The sequence below is a fragment of the Mobula birostris genome, chromosome 6 (genome assembly GCF_030028105.1).
Source record: "Mobula birostris isolate sMobBir1 chromosome 6, sMobBir1.hap1, whole genome shotgun sequence".
NCBI classification, from domain to species: Eukaryota; Metazoa; Chordata; class Chondrichthyes; order Myliobatiformes; family Myliobatidae; genus Mobula; species Mobula birostris.
In genome coordinates this window covers 131,205,844-131,224,379 of record NC_092375.1, presented here as the reverse complement: position 1 = coordinate 131,224,379, position 18,536 = coordinate 131,205,844, and the positions used below count along the sequence as shown (strand labels likewise).

At 45.6% G+C, this 18,536-nt stretch overlaps 1 protein-coding gene across 6 annotated transcripts in view; it reads right to left on the bottom strand.

Moving 5' to 3' along the window:
* adam23a (ADAM metallopeptidase domain 23a) overlaps positions 1-18,536 on the bottom strand; it is a 163,621-nt gene that overhangs the window by 30,648 nt on the left and 114,437 nt on the right. For 5 of the 6 annotated variants that reach the window (XM_072261324.1, XM_072261325.1, XM_072261326.1 and 2 more), the window contains exons 19-23: positions 17,130-17,180; positions 16,969-17,032; positions 13,289-13,394; positions 6,918-7,037; positions 318-486 (exon numbers count right to left, since the gene is read on the bottom strand). In XM_072261324.1, coding sequence (XP_072117425.1) covers positions 318-486; positions 6,918-7,037; positions 13,289-13,394; positions 16,969-17,032; positions 17,130-17,180 — 510 coding nt within the window. The remainder of the gene's footprint in view (positions 1-317; positions 487-6,917; positions 7,038-13,288; positions 13,395-16,968; positions 17,033-17,129; positions 17,181-18,536) is intronic. The other variant, XM_072261327.1, reaches the window with a different exon arrangement.

Genomic DNA, 18,536 nt, shown 5'->3' with positions numbered 1-18,536 from the left:
AACTAGGGCACAGAGTAGCCTTGATGCAATGTTTCATTTGAAAACTGGCCCCTTTGACAATATAGCACTCCTTCAGCACTGGACTTGAACCTCAGTCAAGATAATGGGGTCACGTCTCTGGGCAACAGTGTTAGCAAGGCATGGCTGCTGTCCTGAAGACAGAGCTGCCAGGGGATGCGTGGCAAAGTTTCCGAAGTGGATAGGAGAAAGTGCTTGTTCGTTACTTCCAAGCACCCACTGGTTACCTAACCAGAAAACTAGCCTGAGAGAGTAGTACATGTTCGCCCTCTGTCGTTCGCACACGTGATCACGCTCACCCCGTGTCCAGAGCATATCTTTGTTGGTGATCCACTTGGACAATTACTGATGTTGAACGACTGGATGGGTTGGCATTTCCTGTCCAAGCACATCATGGATGGTCCGCAGGGAGTACCATCTTCAACGTAGCCCAGGTCTGTCCCATCATCCATAATGATGTGACTTCCACTGGAAAATAGTAAATGACAGAACAGTGAAGAACATCTTGCCCAGAGAATGACATGCAAAACTTTAAAATGCTCTAAAGTGCTTCACAGGAGTGTTACTGGACATCACCTGACATTGGGGGGGTGGGGGGAGAGATTGAAACAATGGCCAGAAGCTGGTTCACAGAGGAAGGTTTTAGGGAATGTTAGCATTGCAGAAGGATTGGGGGGGGGGGGTGTTGATGGTGGAGGAAGGAGCCAGTGTGAAGTTCAAGGAAGGAATTCAGAGGCAAGGAATAATAATAACATGCTGAGGTTTTCCTTCGGTGAGGGAATGGTTTTGCTAATCAAGGGCAGTATTAGAGCTGCAGAAAGGGAGGATGAGGGATCACCTGCTGAGTCTGTGTGGGTGGATGTCAGAAACAGGAAGGGAGCTATCACTCTATTGGTAGTATGGTATAGGCTTCCCAGAAGTAACATAGACACTGAGGAGCAGTTAAGTAAATAGATTTTGGAAAGGTGCAAAAATAACAGGGTTGATATCACGGGGACTTCAACTTCCCTAATATTGATTGGACCTCCTTAGTGCAAAAGGTTTGGATTGGGCAGAACTCGTTATATATGTCCAGGAAGGATCCCCAACACAGTGTGTGGGCAGACAAACTAGAGGAGGGGCCGTAACTGGATCTAGTACTAGGTAATGGACCTGGTCAAATGGGCAGACATTTTAGAGATAATGACAATTCCCTGATTTTTAGCATAGCCATGGACAGGGATAAGAGCAGACGATATTGGAAAACTTGTAATTCGGATTGGGCTAATTATGACGGCACTAGGCAGGAATTTAGGAGCATAAATTGGGAACAGAAGTTCTCAAGGAAATATACTGTGGGAACGTGAAGGTTGTTTAGGTATCTGGATAACTTTGTTACACTGAGGCAGGGAAAGGAGGGCAGGGTGAAGAGAGTTGACAAGAGAGGTGGATCGTTTAGTCAAGAGGAAGACAGAAGCCATACTTCAGGTTTAAGAAGCAAAAATCAAAAGGGACTTGAGAGTTCTAGGTAGCCAGGAAAGAACTTAAGAAGGGACACAGAACAGCCGGAAGGGGACAAAAGGCGGCCTTGGTGAGTAGGATTAAGGAAATTCCTAAGGCATTCCACATGTACGTGAAGAACATAAGGATGACTGAAGGGAGGGTAGGATAGCTCACTGATAAAGGAGAAACGTGCTAGGAGGCAGAGGACATAGGGGAGGTCCTTACTGAAAACTTTGCTTCATTATTTACCATTGATGAATGTGAGATCACCATAGAACAGGCAAATGTGCTGGAACATGTCGAAGTTAAGAAAGAGGTAGCGTTGGAGCTTCTGAAAAACATTAGGATAGGTAAGTCCCCGGGAGCAGACTGGATATACCCCAGGTTACTATAGGAAGAAAGAGATTGCTGGGGCATGATGACAATCACTGCGTTCTCCTTGGACGTAGAAGTAGTAATAGAGGAATTGAGGATGGCAAATATTCCATTGTTCAAGAAAGATGAAAGGGATAATCCTGTGATATAACGGAGGGCTATAGGCTACGTAGGAGGGAAAGGTTAGATTTATCATGGGGTAGGTTTATACAGGTTGGCACAAATTCATGGGCCAAAGGGCCTGAACTGTGCCATTCTATGCTAGAGCTGTTCAGGAGGGTTTAAACTAATTTGGCAGGGAGATGGGAAATGGAGTGATAGGGCTAAGGGCAGGGTAGTTGGTTTACAAACAGACACAGGGTGTAGTAAGACTGCTGGCAAGGACAGGCTGATGATGGGGCAAACTTGCAGTCAATGGGATGAGGTGCAATGTAAAAGGAGGACGAAGTCATGTAAGGGGGTTTCAATTTTTATGTTACTGCGGAGGCTAATTAAAATGGCGTCTCTCTTATGTTAATCTGGGGAATGCGGCTTTGTTGTGTTAAGCACTGAGAAAGTTTGCGCTAACAGTTTGTTTTTGCTTTAGAGTGTGATAACAGAGTGCTATTAACCAATTGGGATAGTTGTTATGGTTTTGGTGTATTTGAAGATACTGTATGCGTGGGGTTTTGGGGCAGAAGGCGGGAGAGCGAGACAGAGGATGGACGAGGTGCTGTGAGTCCGCTAACGGGGTCGGACCCCGAGCGGGACGTTCGGCGAGGAGACGTAGACGGACTCGTGTGGAGCGTCTGGTCGACCACCGTTGTTGGTCCCAGGCGGCCGGTCGAGGTGGTCCAAGGGGGTCGCAGGGTGAAGAAGGTCCTTGAGCTCCAACGGTTTTTGTGCACCAAGAGATTGAACTTTGATAAGTGTGGCACCTTTTATTTTCCTTTTATATTTTATTCTCTTTTAATTATATAGTTCCAGTAATATCTATAAACTGTAAATCATTTAATTGCATCTGGTGTATTGTCTGTTATTTGGGCGGGGTGGGGTACCTCACACAGCATCCACACAAACGAATTATCCAGTTTGGCGGGGCCGAGGCTGTTTCCCTAGACGACAGCGAGCTGAGCGACCCTGAGGGTGGCCGGGGGGGCTACAGTCAAAAAGGGTGATGAATACAGGACTGAAAGTGTTATATCTGAATGTTCGCAGTATATGGTATAAGGTAGATGAACTTGTAGCACAGTTACAGATTGGCATGTACGACACTGTGGGCATCACTGAGTCATGGATGAAAGAAGATCATAGTTGGGAGCTTACAATCCAGGGATACACTTTGTATTGAAGGGACAGGCAGGCAGAGGCTGTGGGGTGGCTCTAATAATAAACATTGAAACAAAATCCTTAGAAAGATGTGTCATAAGATTGGAAGTTGTAGAATTGCTATGGATAGAGCTAAGAAACTGCAAGGGTAAACAGATCCTGATGGGTTTTACATACAAGCCTCCAAACAGTAGCCAGGATGTGGTCTACAAGTTACAACAGGAGATAGAAAAGACATGTCAAAGGGCCAGTGTTACGATAGTCATGGGGGATTTCAATATGCAGATGGATTGGGAAAATCAGGTTGGTGCTGGATCCTAAGAGGGTGAATTTGTAGAATGCCTACAAGATAGCTTTTTAGAGAAGTTTACGGCTGAGCCCACTAGGCGATCAACTATACTGGATTGGATGTTGTGCAATTAACTGGAATTGATTAGAGAGCTTACGATAAAGGAACTCTTAGGGGACAAGGATCATAATATGATACAATTCACCCTGCAATCTGAGGAAAAGCTGAAGTCAGATCTGTCAGTATTACAGTGCAGTAAAGGGAATTACAGAGGCACGAGATAGGAGCTGGCCAAAATTGATTGCACTGGAACACTAGCAGGGATGACTACAGAGCAGCAATGGCTGGAATTGCTGGGAGCAATTCGGAAGGCACAAGATAGATACATCCCAAAGACGGCAGGATGATGCACACGTGGCTGACAAGGGAAGTCGAAGCCAACATAAGAGCCAAAGAGAGGCCATATAATAGAGCAAAATTAGTGGGAAGTTAGAAGATTAGGAAGCTTTTAAAAACCAACAGAAGACAACTAAAAAGGTTATTAAGAAGGAAAAGATGGAATACGAAGGTAAGCTTGCCAATAATATTAAAGGGAATACCAAAGGTTTCTTTATATAGAGAAAGAGTAAAAGAGAGGGAAATGTAGATATCAGACCACTGGAAAATAATGCTGGAGAGGTAGTAATGTGGGACAAGGAAATGGCAGAAGAACTGAATAAGTATCTTGCATCAGTCTTACTGTGGAAGACACAAGCAGTATGCTGGACGTTTGAGAGTGTCAAGGGGCAGAAGTGTGTGAAGTTGCCATTACTAGAGAGAAGGTAGAAGATGGACTACAATCCAGGATTCTGGAAGAGGTGGCTGAAGAGAATGTGGAGGCATTAGTAGTGATCTTTCAAGAATCAACAGATTCTGGAATGGTTCCAGAAGACTGGAAAATTGAAAATGTCACTCTACTTTTCAAGAAGGGCGAAAGACAGAAGAAAGAAAATCATAGGCCAATTAGCCTGACTTCAGTGGTTGGGAAGATATTGGAATTGATTGTTAAGATGTGCTTTTGGGGTACTTGGAGGCACATGATAAAGTAGCCAAAGTCAACATTGCTTCCAGAAGGGATAATCTTACCTGGCAAATCTGTTGGAATTCTTTGAAGAAATAACAAGCAGAATAGACAAAGAATCAGTGGATGTTGTGTACTTGGATTTTCAGAAGGCCTTTAATGAAGTGCCACACGTGAGGCTGCTTAATAATTTAAGAGCCCATTGTATTACAGGGAAGATACTAGCATGGATAGAGCTTTGGCTAATTGGCAGGCGGCAAAGAGTGGGAATAAAAGGAGCCTTTTCAAGTTGGCTGCTGGTGACTCGTAATGTTCCACAGGGGTCTGCGTTGGGACAACTTTTTATGTGATATGTCAATGATTTGGATGACAGAACTGATGGCTTTGAGACCAAGTTTGTAGACAATATGAAGATAGCTGTTGGGGCAGGTAGTGTTGAAGCAGGGAGGCTACAGAAGAACTTAGTAGAATGGGCAAAGAAGTGACAGATGGAAAACAGTGTCAGGAAGTGTATGGTCATGCATTTTGGTAAGAAGTAAAACCGTACACTATTGGAGAGAAAATTCAAAAATCTGAGGTGCAAAAGGACTTGTGTAGGATTCCCTAAAGGTTAATTTGCAGGTCGAGTTGGTGGTGAGCATTCATTTTGAGAGGAATAGAATATAAAAACAAGGATGTAACGTTGAGACTTTATAAGGCACTGGTGAAGCCTCACTTGGAGTATTGTGAGCAGTTCTGGGCCCCTTTTCTAAGAAAGGATGTACTGAAATTGGAGCGGCTTCAAAGTAGGTTCACAAAAATAATTCGGGGATTGAAAGGCTTATCACACGAGGAGCATTTAAGGGCTCTGAGCCTGTACTCACTGGAATTCAGAAGAATGAGGATGACTTCATTGAAACCTATCGAATGTTGAAAGCCCTCGATAGAGTGGATGCGGACAGGATGTTTCCTACGGTGGGAAAGTCTAAGACCAGAGGACACAGCCTCAGAATAGAGGGACTTCAATTTATAATGGAGATGAAGAGGAACTTCTTTAGCCAGACAGTGGTGAATCTGTGGAAATTGTTGCCATAGGTGGCTGTGGAGGTCAAGCACTGAGTATATTTAAAGCAGAGGTTGATAGTCAAGGCATGAAGGGTTAGGGGGAGAAGGCAGGAGATTGGGGCTGAGAAAGAAATGGATCGGCCATGATGAAATAGCAGAGCAGTCTTGATGGGCCAAATGGTCTATTTCTGCTCCTGTACCTTATGGTCTTAACCTCAGCAGTCACGAGGCGGTCTGACTGCAACAATCTCTCGTAGAGGAAGGTTACTGTCAGTGTGATATGGCTAGTGTCACCGGCAAGGAACTATGACTAGAGAAGGAGGCAGAGCAGAGTATCAGATGGTTTCACTCATAGGTTCCCCTTGAACAGACAGGACAAAATTGGGATGAATAAAGAACATTTCCACAATGTTGCAGCCAGTCACGGACAAGCAGCAGGGCAGATAGTAATAGCTAGGTGCAACTGAGCACCAGATTAAGATCTGTTCATTAGCATGCTCCTCAGGGATTCTAACAAGACTAATTTATCATTTATTAGGATTGCATTGTCAGACACAGACATTATTAGATGTGGAGAGACTTGTACCTGCATTATAAATACACTTGTACATCATTATATTCATGCGGATTAAAAATTGTGAAAATATATTTGAATTATCTATTTGCACACAGACACAGCCATGACTTATACGAATGGATAGTATACACTGGAGCAAGAGTGGGTGCAGAAAGGAGTTACTGGAGTAGTTGCAAGGATGCGGAGTTAGACTGGAGAATCGGGGGTACTCTCCTTTCAGCAGAGAAAGTTGAGACAAAATCAGATCAAGGTGTACAAGCCCATGGCAGGTTTCGATATAACCATTCATGAACTTTGGAGGTTGGTGGGGTACAGTTTTAAGCTTTGGGCATGAGATTCTAAAGGCTTATAACAGACAGCTAGGATGTGGAATCCACTTGCCTATAGCTATAGTGAACGTAGAAGTAACCTAGAGTGCGTGAGAGAGAACATTGTGGAGGGACATGGGGAGTAGCGTGGAATTATGGCATTGCCCTACCAGGAGCTAGTACAGGTCTGGTGAACCGAATGGCATGGCCTGTACCATGACGGTTCCATCACTGCGTCTGCACACACTGCCCCTGCAACTGGCAAGTGCCTAGGATTTTCACACTGATCATGTGCAGAGGGCAGAGTTTCAATTGCAAGTAAAAAGCACGGACAACAGCTCCGGTGAACTTCAAATGCTTATTTGAGTCACTTCAGACCACAGAATACCCTAATGTATTTTAACAGATGCCAGTGCTTATTTTGGCAAAATGAACGGCCAACACGCGAGTTCCTACCTACAGTCCACCAGCCTGCCCTGGTGATAGAGGGAGATGGGAGTGACCTCACCGACAATGCGACCAATCCTTGGGACCCGGCTAACACTGGTACAGAGAAGATAGCCACAGAATACGTCACTGGCATGGGCAGGGTCAGAAGTGAGAAGAGAAAGGACAGGTTAGAAATCCTGACAATAGTTAAGGCTATCCAGCCAAGAATGCTAAAACACTTGGTCATAAAAGTTTTGTGCCCCAGCAGCAACATCCCCGAGTCTGATTATACTAGTGTTACATAAAATACATTCCTATATCGCAAACCTTTTGAAGGAACATGCTCATAACTAGGCATCTGTTTGCACCCAAGTCTGAGTTACCTTGTGAAACCATGTAGCAAAAGTAAACCAGTTCCGTCAGTGATGTGTCAAGAAAGGTAGAGATGAATACAGGCTGAAAACACTCAGGTCCGGCATACTTTGAATCAGTAGTGCAGATTTGTACTAATTAATTCTAACCAAGATCTAAAATTAACTAAGATTTATATTCATCTAAAGCTAATTATTCTACTGGTGCAACTTGAGTGTTCTCAGCCAATAATGTTACCAACTTACATAAACTTGGGCTTGCAGAAACTGGGAGTTGCCAACGTTTCACAGGAGCAGAAACCTTGTGTCCCATCCTTAAAAAGGAACACCTCTCCTACTTGGAGTACGATTATGGGGCAGCTCCTGTTGCTCGGCGCCAGTCAGGTCCCAAGGGTGCAGGACTAGAGAGTTTCAACTTGTATTGAAGGTTAACCCCTCACATAAAGGTACAAAAGTACCCCAGCTCCGTGTAAAGAATGGATTTACACCCTATGCACAATGTTCTTTTCCATCACTTTCCTGCTGCAGTGACAGCAAAATAAACAGCAGTTTTCCCCTCCCTCTTTCTGCTTGCTCCTTCTCCTGTGCCTTCAGCTGCACCAACCGAGAAGCACCCAGGACACAGAGCTGCAGCTGCCCGTCCCACAGACCACTCCACATCAGTTCCGTCCCACACGCCACTCCACATCAGTTCCGCCCCGCACGCCACTCCACATCAGTTCCGCCCCGCACGCCACTCCACATCAGTTCCGCCCCGCACGCCACTCCACATCAGTTCCGTCTCCCAGACCACTCCACATCAGTTCCACCCCGCACGCCACTCCACATCAGTTCCGCCCCGCGCGCCACTCCACATCAGTTCCGCCCCGCGCGCCACTCCACATCAGTTCCGCCCCGCGCGCCACTCCACATCAGTTCCGCCCCGCGCGCCACTCCACATCAGTTCCGCCCCGCGCGCCACTCCACATCAGTTCCGCCCCGCGCGCCACTCCACATCAGTTCCGCCCCGCGCGCCACTCCACATCAGTTCCGCCCCGCGCGCCACTCCACATCAGTTCCGCCCCGCGCGCCACTCCACATCAGTTCCGCCCCGCGCGCCACTCCACATCAGTTCCGCCCCGCGCGCCACTCCACATCAGTTCCGCCCCGCGCGCCACTCCACATCAGTTCCGCCCCGCGCGCCACTCCACATCAGTTCCGCCCCGCGCGCCACTCCACATCAGTTCCGCCCCGCGCGCCACTCCACATCAGTTCCGTCCCATAGACCACTCCACATCAGCTCCGTCCCGCACACCACTCCACATCAGCTCCGTCCCGCACACCACTCCACATCAGCTCCGTCCCGCACACCACTCCACATCAGCTCCGTCCCGCACGCCACTCCACATCAGCTCCGTCCCGCACGCCACTCCACATCAGTTCCGCCCCGCACGCCACTCCACATCAGTTCCGCCCCGCACGCCACTCCACATCAGTTCCGCCCCGCAGGCCTCTCCACATCAGTTCCGTCCCGCACGCCACTCCACATCAGTTCCGTCCCACAGACCACTCCACATCAGTTCCGTCCCGCACGCCACTCCACATCAGTTCCGTCCCGCACGCCACTCCACATCAGTTCCGTCCCGCACGCCACTCCACATCAGTTCTGTTGAAGGGAGTGGGAGTGATTTTCGGGAGCGAGGGGCAAGGGGGAGGGGTGAATCAGACGCCCAGGATACATGCCTCCAATTCAACATCACGTTGAAGGTCTTGTGAGTTGTGGCTCTTACCGAGGTGCACATTTTCAGCGTGGCCAGCACCACTTTGGAGCTTGGGTGATGCAATGCAGGGGACAACCACCTGGTCCATCCCACTCTGAGGAAGTTAATAGGTCTCACTCTCCCATGTCGTCATAATCATTCCCTGCACAGTCCATTTCCAACACGACTACATCTGCTTACACCAGCCTTGTGGGGATGTTCAGTCTGGACCTTAACTTAAGGTGTAGCAGAAATTATTTTCATCAGGACCGGGACTAGCCCATATTAACCCACAAGCCAATTAGAGGATGTCCATTTGCACTCTCCTACCTTATTAACGCATGCCTTAATCTCAATCTCCAATTGACTCAATATGGAGTACCCTGGGAGGACAGAACCCTGAAAGTTCATTAACCTCAGTAAAAGAATATTGTGACCTCCTGGTCCTGTGGAGGTGACCTCTTACACTGACACAGCTCTCTGATTAAAGAAAATAGCATAACTCTTCAGCCCCCACTACCCCCCCCCCCAAATAATCTCATGTTTCAATCAGATCCATTCTCATTCTAAGTTTCCGGCCTTGTCTACGTTACACCGTCTTGTGGGGAAGCCCCAATCCCAGGAATCAATCCAGTGAATCCAAAGCTGGACAAATCTCTCCACAGGTGCAGAGGTGAACCTGTATCTGTTCCAAGTGCAGTCCCAACTATTTCCCCACCAGCTTCATTATTTGCTGGTTATCTAATGCTATGATCCCTGCCCCCCACAACCCCACTGGTAATCATTTCCTTGCTGCCTGACAGATTAAATTGAGAGAGAACATGCTGAGGCACCCAATGTGTTTGTCAACTCCTGTCTTCCCACCCACCCAGAATGATCTGTAAAACCAGAAGCAGAGAGTGGAGGCCACGTGGCTAAGACTACCTTCCAGACAGTGTGACAAAGGAAGGAAAAATGGCCCCAATATCTGGGAAGGATGCCCACTACCAAATGTGTGTCAGCTAGTTGGAGTCTGTTTGCAGGATGTGGACGGCTCTGTGTGGTCTATCTCCACATGGTCTTGAACCAAGCAGGAAGCCTTGTTACTCATTGAGAAACTTGTCACTTTATCATGGTCTGCGATCACATTTCCGCAGTTCTGGTTGCCACATTTTAAGGAAGATGCGATAGTATTGGAGGGAATGCAGAAGAGATTCAGCAGGAGGTTGTCCATTTTGGAGGACTTAAGTAAATCAGAGAGTGTTTAATTATTTATTTCTTTTTAATTTATTTCTTACATCCAAGGGAGTAAAAACTCTTTATGTTGCATCTCTGTCGCAATGTACAAGCAATAAGGAAGGGAAATATGGGAGGATATAGCCCAAACATCAAGATTGCATATATAATTGTTTTGTATACATGTATCTAGTCAGAAACACAATCAGACCAATGTACCGTCAGATAGGCAATCAGATCAGTGTGTATTGATAAATCTGATGGCCTGGTGGGCTTGGAGTGCACAGATTGGGCTTGTTTCCCCAGAACGAAGGCTAGAGCTGATCTGATAAATTTTAAGAGGCATAGAGTGAATAGTCAGAATAGTTTTTTTCCTTGGTAGGGGTATCAAAAACAAGAGAGCATTGAGGTTAAGGTGAGAGGCAAGAGTTTTAAAGGGGATCGGAGGGGCTTTCTTTTTCAAACACACTGACAGAGGAGACAGAATGAGATGTTATTACAATATTTAAGAAGTATTTAGCCAGACTCTTGAATAGGCAAGGTATCGAGTGATTATTCTAATGTGGGCAAAAATGTCAACATGTTGTGATGGGCCAAAGAGCCTGTTTGTGACATTGGACGAAGTCAGGAAGATTCATTTCCTTCAAAAACACGAGTGTGCGGCGACCCGCACACGCGGGACTCGAACCGCCATCAGGAGCCGCGGGCAGACACGCGATAGTGTGTTTGGAACTACCCGCTCAGTACGGACCTTCCGGGGACAGTCTGACGTCACGTCCACCCAGCGGGTCGCAGGGGCCCATGGGGGGTGAGATTTAAGCGTGTGATTTTGAATCAGTAAAGGCATTCTGAGTTCAGCTCTCTCTGCCTCCGTGTGTTTCTTTAGTAGCGCGTTGCGCACGACTGCAAGTGAACCATACTGATTTTTAGGGCTGTGCGGTACAGTACTACCTACGAACACTAACTTTTCATTTCATGTTTAACTAAATTTAAATTTTCGGAGTGTTGTTGGTGGGGTTAGAGCATGGGTGGGATTTGAATTTGCGTCTCTGGATCTGTGCTCTGCGGCTGGGATTATCGCCACTAACATCACTAGTCCAGAGGTGACTGGAATCGGGGCCACAAGGTCATGACTAGTCCTTGATAACCCCCAGCTAGGGTTGAAAAAATCAGATAGAGACAGTGTAGGTCTCGTTGTGCCTCCGCAATATTTTTATCATGCACTCACTTTCTAGCAAGCTCAGAATGTAATTGCCCTTCCCTAAATGCCCTTGAGAAGTAGGGGTGGGTTAGTCTCCATTTTGAACCATTTGCAGGCCTGCTGTTTTCGTGTTAGACTTCTGACTTAAAACTCTAGAGAAAACCACACACCTCCGCTCCTCCCCACCCACCAAGAAGTTAAGTTTATTCTGACTTAGTGGGTTATACAAAGCAAGGATTAAAGATGTCTTTCTGTGATTTAATTGACTCAATTTAATGGTTGGAAAAAACAACTTCCCCCCAGAGCTGATCAGTGACTTCCGATTCCCCCAGGATTATCAGGCCTTCCAGTGGCAAAGAGACCATGCTGACTAAGCCAAACCAGCTGGAAGGGATGGGCCATGCCCGTCCAAGGCATCCACCACGCTGAAACTTCCCCTGAACTGCCACAGTGCTAGGCCCTGCTCTGGAGGTGGGGACTCTTAAATCAGACTCACACTGACTCACCACATCCATACCAACCATCGACTGGTATGCGGTCAGGCAAAAACACTGCACAAACTATCCACCCTGCACCATGCCTCTTCCAAAAGCTCCCTGCTGGAAAGCTCTCTAGCACTGCTAAAACAAAAACTTACCCTCATCTGATAAGCTTCTTTCCCCAGGCAGTCAATGTGATCAACCATTCTAGTTAGCTCCCGCTCTCACCCCTATCACTGCACTACAAACTCTTTAAACCTCTTTTTATATTACAATCCTGTTTATATTGTAAATACAATCTGGTATTTATGCACATTTTATTCCATATCTGCACTTTAATCTCTAACGGTTTTTTTTTTGTCTGTTTCTTTATAATTGTTAAAATTGTTTTTTTGTTGCATGATCTGTCCTGAACAACACACTATGAAGGGTCTCGGCCCGAAACGTCGACTTTTACTCTTTTTCATAGACACTGCCTTGCCTGCTGAGTTCCTCCAGCATCTTGTGTGTGTTGCTTTCGATTTCCAGCATCTGCAGATTTTCTTGTGTTTGTGGACACCACAGCAAACTCCTAATACATGTAAATGTACATGGCGAACAAAAGTGACCCTTGACTATGTATCTATCCTTACCCCATACACTTGTTGTCTTCTATGGGGTTCCAAGTGCTCATCCAAATACTTAAATACCTGAGGACCTGTTTCTTTCACCCACTCAGGCAGTACATTCCTGATTCCAACACCCTTGGGGCAGTAACATTCCTTTGCAGATCTCCCACTACCCTTTACCCGAAAGCCCTGCTCTTTAGTGTAGTACACCTCTTTCTTTGCCACAGAACCTGCCCTACAGAATTTAATATTCCAGGCCTTTTAATTCATGGTAGTGTTACTCTGAATGCACCTACTATTTTAACTATTAGTGGACACAGCTGATCATTTCATACTGATACTCAACCTGGTATCAGATGAACTCCTAATCCCGTACCCGATTCATCATCGTACCATAGCGTTAAAATATTACAGTGCCAGCGGCCTGAGCCTTTTTCCTGCCACTGTCTGTAAGGAATCTATACGTTCTCCCCGTGACTGCATGGTTTTTCTGCGGATGTTCCGGTTTCCTTCCACATTCCGAAGAAGTACAGGTTAGTAGGTTAATTGGTCACAGGGTGTATTTGGGTGCTGCAGACTCAGTGGGTCATTCGGGCCTAAATAAATCAATCATCAGGACCTCCACAAACTCACTCTATCCCTGGCACTGGTCCCTCCTGCACCTCAGAAAACAGGCTACTTCATCACGGGGCACAGCAGTACCTCAGAGATTCACTGTGGCACTGCCTGAACTCGTAAGGCAGGCAGGCCCACCGGAGTGGAAAGAGAAGGTTGTCGTTACTTACTGCTTACTGCACTGCAGCCACTTATCGCCCTCCTTCCCACAGTTCCCTTTCTCCGTGCCTTCGGTGTTCAGCTTCTCGTAGCAGAGTTTATCCGACCCCAGGGCCTCTATGAATGAGAAAAGACGTCCAAGTCCTGTCAAGAATGTCTCCGCCCAAACACCTTCACAGACCCATAAATCTAGCGCAATTTAACTCCATCTACCAACCTCGGATATCCTCTAAATCTCTAACTTGAGAGAACAAGTTAGGGATTTGAGAAGGGGGGGGAGTGGGACTAAATGGGAGAATGGATCAGCTCATGATAAAATGGTGGAGCAGACTTGATGGGCCAAATGGCCAACTTCTGCTCCTTTGTCTTATGGTCTAACATATTCTCACCCCTCGCAGCTTAACCCCTTCAGACTTGGAGCTCCTTTGGTGCTTCAGACCCAAGGCATCTTCCCCAGAAGCACAGAATAGACGGAAGATATCTACACCTTTATATATAACTCCCACTCCTTTGATACAAGGACTAATACTTAATTGGTTCCAGTTCCTGCGAGCACCACTTTTAAACTCAGTGATTAAATGCCTTTAGCCATCAACACTTGACCATGGTCTTAATGTGTCACCCTTTAGCTGAGATTCCCTTACCTGTTCCATAGGCAAAACCATTTCAGCTTCAACTGCCTAAGTTTACTCACGTGCCCCTCTTTCACACACTACATCGGCACTGCCTCCATTTTTAACCTCCTCCTCCTGTTGCCTCAAGTCAAAGTGACCCCTAAGAATGTACAACCTTAATGAAACAAAAGCAAAATGCACGTTTAATAGAAAAAGAAATGAAAGCGGTTCTATTATTAGGCCATTGACAAGCATGCACACATCCTTTTTATTCCCATCTGGCCTATTGCCTACATCGAGGTGATTTAAGTGCTCATACTTAAATGCTCCCAGCAACAGCTGAAGTTCCTAGTACTTCCACTTGCGTGATCTCACTTGTTTTCATGTTTTCCTGCAGTTTTTACATTTAAAAAAAAATCCAAATTAATTTTGGCAATAGTGGCCTTGAATGACCATCACAGGTTGCACTGAACGCCTGGGCCAAAACCCCCATCACAGAAGTTGTGCATTTTTCAGCCCATAGCCACTCAGCCGCCAAACTTCAAGCGGGTGACAGGTAAGGCAGAAACCATCTTTGAACAATGGCTAAGGAGAGCGAGTAGTCAGGAAAGCTACTTTCTGAAGGCTCATTAACACTTTCAGTGCCACTTGCCCCTCTCTTATCACACATGGGAGAGATTATGGGTCATTTCATTTGTTCATCGATTGAATAAAAAGGTATTAAGTAGACGTTTCAGTCTTTTCTAGCTCCCAAACATTTGTCCAAAGTAAAGGATCCATCAAGTAGGCAGACAGGGACACATGACAATATCTGAGATAAACCTAACATCTCGAAATGGAAGGGCTTCACATTTCCCAAAAACCAGGTAACCATCTATGGATGCAGATTTTAACAGAGTCACTTTGGAAAGATGTCCTTCCTGTAAAGAAAGCAATTATACACAAGGCTAAAATGAATAATGGGAGCAAGGAAAGGCCGTTAAGCCTTTCAAGATCTCGGCTGATCTTCAAACCAGTGTCAGGTTTTTTTTTTGCACATTTCCCTTACTCCTCAGTCCCATGTTGATTTCTCCTTAACAAACTTCATGACTGAGCTTCTATTACCCTCTAGGGTAGAGAATTCCAGAGTCACCATCTTCTGGGCAAAGATGTTTTGCCTGATTTTAGCCTGTCCCTTATTCAGAGATTGGCAGCTCTAATTTTCAGAGTCCTCGGCCAGGGGAAGTACTCTTCCTGCATGAACCCTATCCAGCCCTGTTTGAATTTTGTATATTTCAATGAGGTCACCTCTCATTCTTCTGAGATCTAGAAAAAACTGAGCCTAATCTACTCAATCTTTCCTCACACACCAAACCCATCCATTCCAGGTCTGGTGACACTTTGTTGAACTACCTTTTTGCAGAGTATATCTTTATTAGGAAAGGAGTCCAAAACTACATGCAATACACCAGGAGCTGTCTCACCCAGGTCTAACGTAATTGCAACAGGATATCTCAATGACTGCACTGAAATCCCCTCAATCATGGTTGATATGTCATTAGCCTTTCTGATCGCTTGCTTCACCTGCAGTTGGCTCTCAGTGACTTGTGTCTTGTACACAAGTACTGATTTCCTTTGTACTTCAAGATTTCCCAAATCTGTCACCATTAAAGCAAAGGCGCTACTTCCCCGTTTTGATCATCTGAATTCCCATTTTTCCACCTTATATTTCATCGATTGTGTTTATCATTTAGCTTGCCCATTTCCACTTGAAGCCCCTTTCCATCCTGTTTCCTAGTCATAACCTAACTTGGTTTTGTATCTTCAGTCACCTTGGAAAAAGTTCTGTCCTCCCCTAGGCCAAAACATCAGTGTGGTATCTGTTAACCTGAGAATGATCTGTTTAATCCCACTTGTGCCTTCTATCCAGGTAACCCGTTCTTTCAGGCACATTATTACCTCTCGACTCTAACCTGATCGAATAACCCCCAGTGTGGGTCTTTATCCAAAGCTTCTGAAGATCCGAGCACATCGCATCAACGGTTTACCCCTCATCAATTCAATAGTGACCTCTTCAAAGAGCTCTGGTATAGTAGTCTATTACCACTTCCTTTCATAAATCCATGTTGACTCTGATCAAGCCTGTTACCCTTCTAAAGGTGCTCTGTTATTCCATCTATTATTACAGATTCTAGCATTTGTCCTGCCTAGGCAAGGTGATGCTCAGAGAAAAGCCCAGATCACAGCCTCAAACTGTGTTCATGACAAACTGAAAGCTCGGAGCTGGAAGCAGAATGAATAAAAATAAACTTAAAAATCCTCAACACTGTGTCATGAATAACCAGAGTGATGTAATAACTTCCCCACTAGGACGCAAGCAATCATCTCCTGGCATAATGTGGCAATGATATTTACAGCACTCCACCATATAGCATAAATGTTTCTTGTTTATCAAGCTTTTAACAAGTTCCTTCCATCCGCATTCTAATGTAGAGCCTTATTTAAACCACAGTGGATATTTAGCACAAATACAAGACCGCGTTCAATTGAGGGAACGAGAAGCATATAAGATGAACTGACCATAAGATACAGGAGCAGAATTAGGTCATTTGGCCCATCGAGTCTTTTCCGCCATTTCATCATGACTGGTGCAATTTCTCTCAGCCCCAATCTCCTGCCTTCTCCCCATGCCCTGACCAATCAAGAATCTGTCAACCAACTGAGATTTAATAGTTTGTTTCTTGCATTCATTACATCTTAGTGAATTAGAAGGAAAATAATCTTTTGAAAGAAGCATATGAAACATTACACTAAACAGAGACACTAAACTTGCAAATATTGAATGGTTGCTGTTATATCCAAAACCTTAACTGCCCTCCCCAGCCAGCTCTATTATTTGTCCCTCACTCTCTATCCTTTCCCTGGGCTTCTCTCCATTCTCACTCCCTCCTCACTTTCTCTGCTCTGCTGCAAGGTCACTGCCTTTGCCTGCTCCTCTCTACAAGCACCGTCTGCTCACTGAGAATCCCCGCCATTGTTAAATTGGCAGAATGGCTAATTCACGTCGGAGGTGATCCCGAGTACAGCAGTCTCCTTACTTGAGCCCCAAATCATCTTGCATTGATTGTCTCTGGTTTTACACTCCCCGTTGAAACAGTGGCCCTGCAGGACAAAAGACACCCTTGGGTTACTGAGGACTGAACTGTGACAAGAGGAAACACAGCAGTGCCGGTCTGTATGAAGAATGAGACCCACTCACCCGGTTCATGTCACAAGCATACCCGTCCTGCTTGTGGAGGTTAGGAGGGCACTGGAATAAACAGATAAATCACCGTAATTAAAATGCAACCATGAGCAAGGAAGAAAGGACCATTATTCATTCTGCCTCACTGCAGGATGGAGTACACTGAAAACAGGAGCAGGAGTAGCCCCTCAAGACTGCCCCATGGGGACAGACCTCCCTCTCCAGCATTGAGCACATCTACATGGACGACTGTCACAGGAGAGCAGTATTCATCGTCAAGAGGACCCTCACCACCTACTGCTGTTGCCATCAGGAAGGTGGTACAGAAGTCTCAAGACCCACACCACCAGGTTTATGAACCATCAGGGTCTTGAACTAGAGGGGATAACTTCACTCATCCCATAATTGAAATGTTCCCACAATCTATGGACCCACTTTCAAGGACTCTTCATTGCATGCTCTTGGTAATTATTGTTTATTTATTTATACTACTGTTTTTTTTCCTTTCTTTTTGTATCTGCACTATTTGTTGTCTTTTGCACATTGTTTGTCCATCCTATTGGGTGCAGTCTTTCACTGATTCTATTGTGTTTCTTCTATTTACTGTGAATGCCCACAAGAAAATGAATCTCAGAATTGCATGTGGTGACATATATGTGCTTTGGTAATGAATTTACTTTGAATTTTGATCTGCTTCACCTCCTCGGTTTCAGACACCCATAGTCCTCAATAACCTAATCTTTTAACTATTTATCTACCTCCGCAGTAAATATTTTTAAGTTTTCTGGGGGGGGGGGGCACCTCTGGGTGGAGAAATTTCGACTTTAAGTGACAGGCCTCTTACTTGTTTGAGACTCTCTCACTAGTGGAAACATCCTGACATCCACCCTGCCATGGCCTCTTTTGTGGCACACTATGCATCTGGTCAAAATCAGGACAAATAAAGCTCCACACGGATGAGGTGGTACACAGCCTCCAGTTGTGCCAAGCCATGATTTTGGCATTGTGCAAATCAATAGCCCAAGGTTGTGACAGCAAGAGGAAACTTCAACTCTGCTGGAAACAGAATCACATTTGTGAATCAAGGGGGGTTAGTTCCACTGATTTTTTTTTTCCTGCTGAAATAATGATTAATAGACAGGGTTCAACTTTGGAGAAACCTTTCTTTACGTGGCAAGATAAAGGAGCAACCACTGCCCCTTCTCCTTAGCCAGCTTGGAGGCAGAGTGATATCAGGAGTTAAAGACTTAAATCAGTAGGGCTGGTTGTATACAGTGTGTTTGTATTTCCCTCAATAGTCAAATCTCCAATTGAATTTCTTGAGGTGAACGGGCATTGGTAGGAGAGACAGGGGAAAACAGGAGAATCCAGAGCAAAGGAAATAAATAAAACCACAAGCTTTCCAGGTTTGGGGAGATGGTG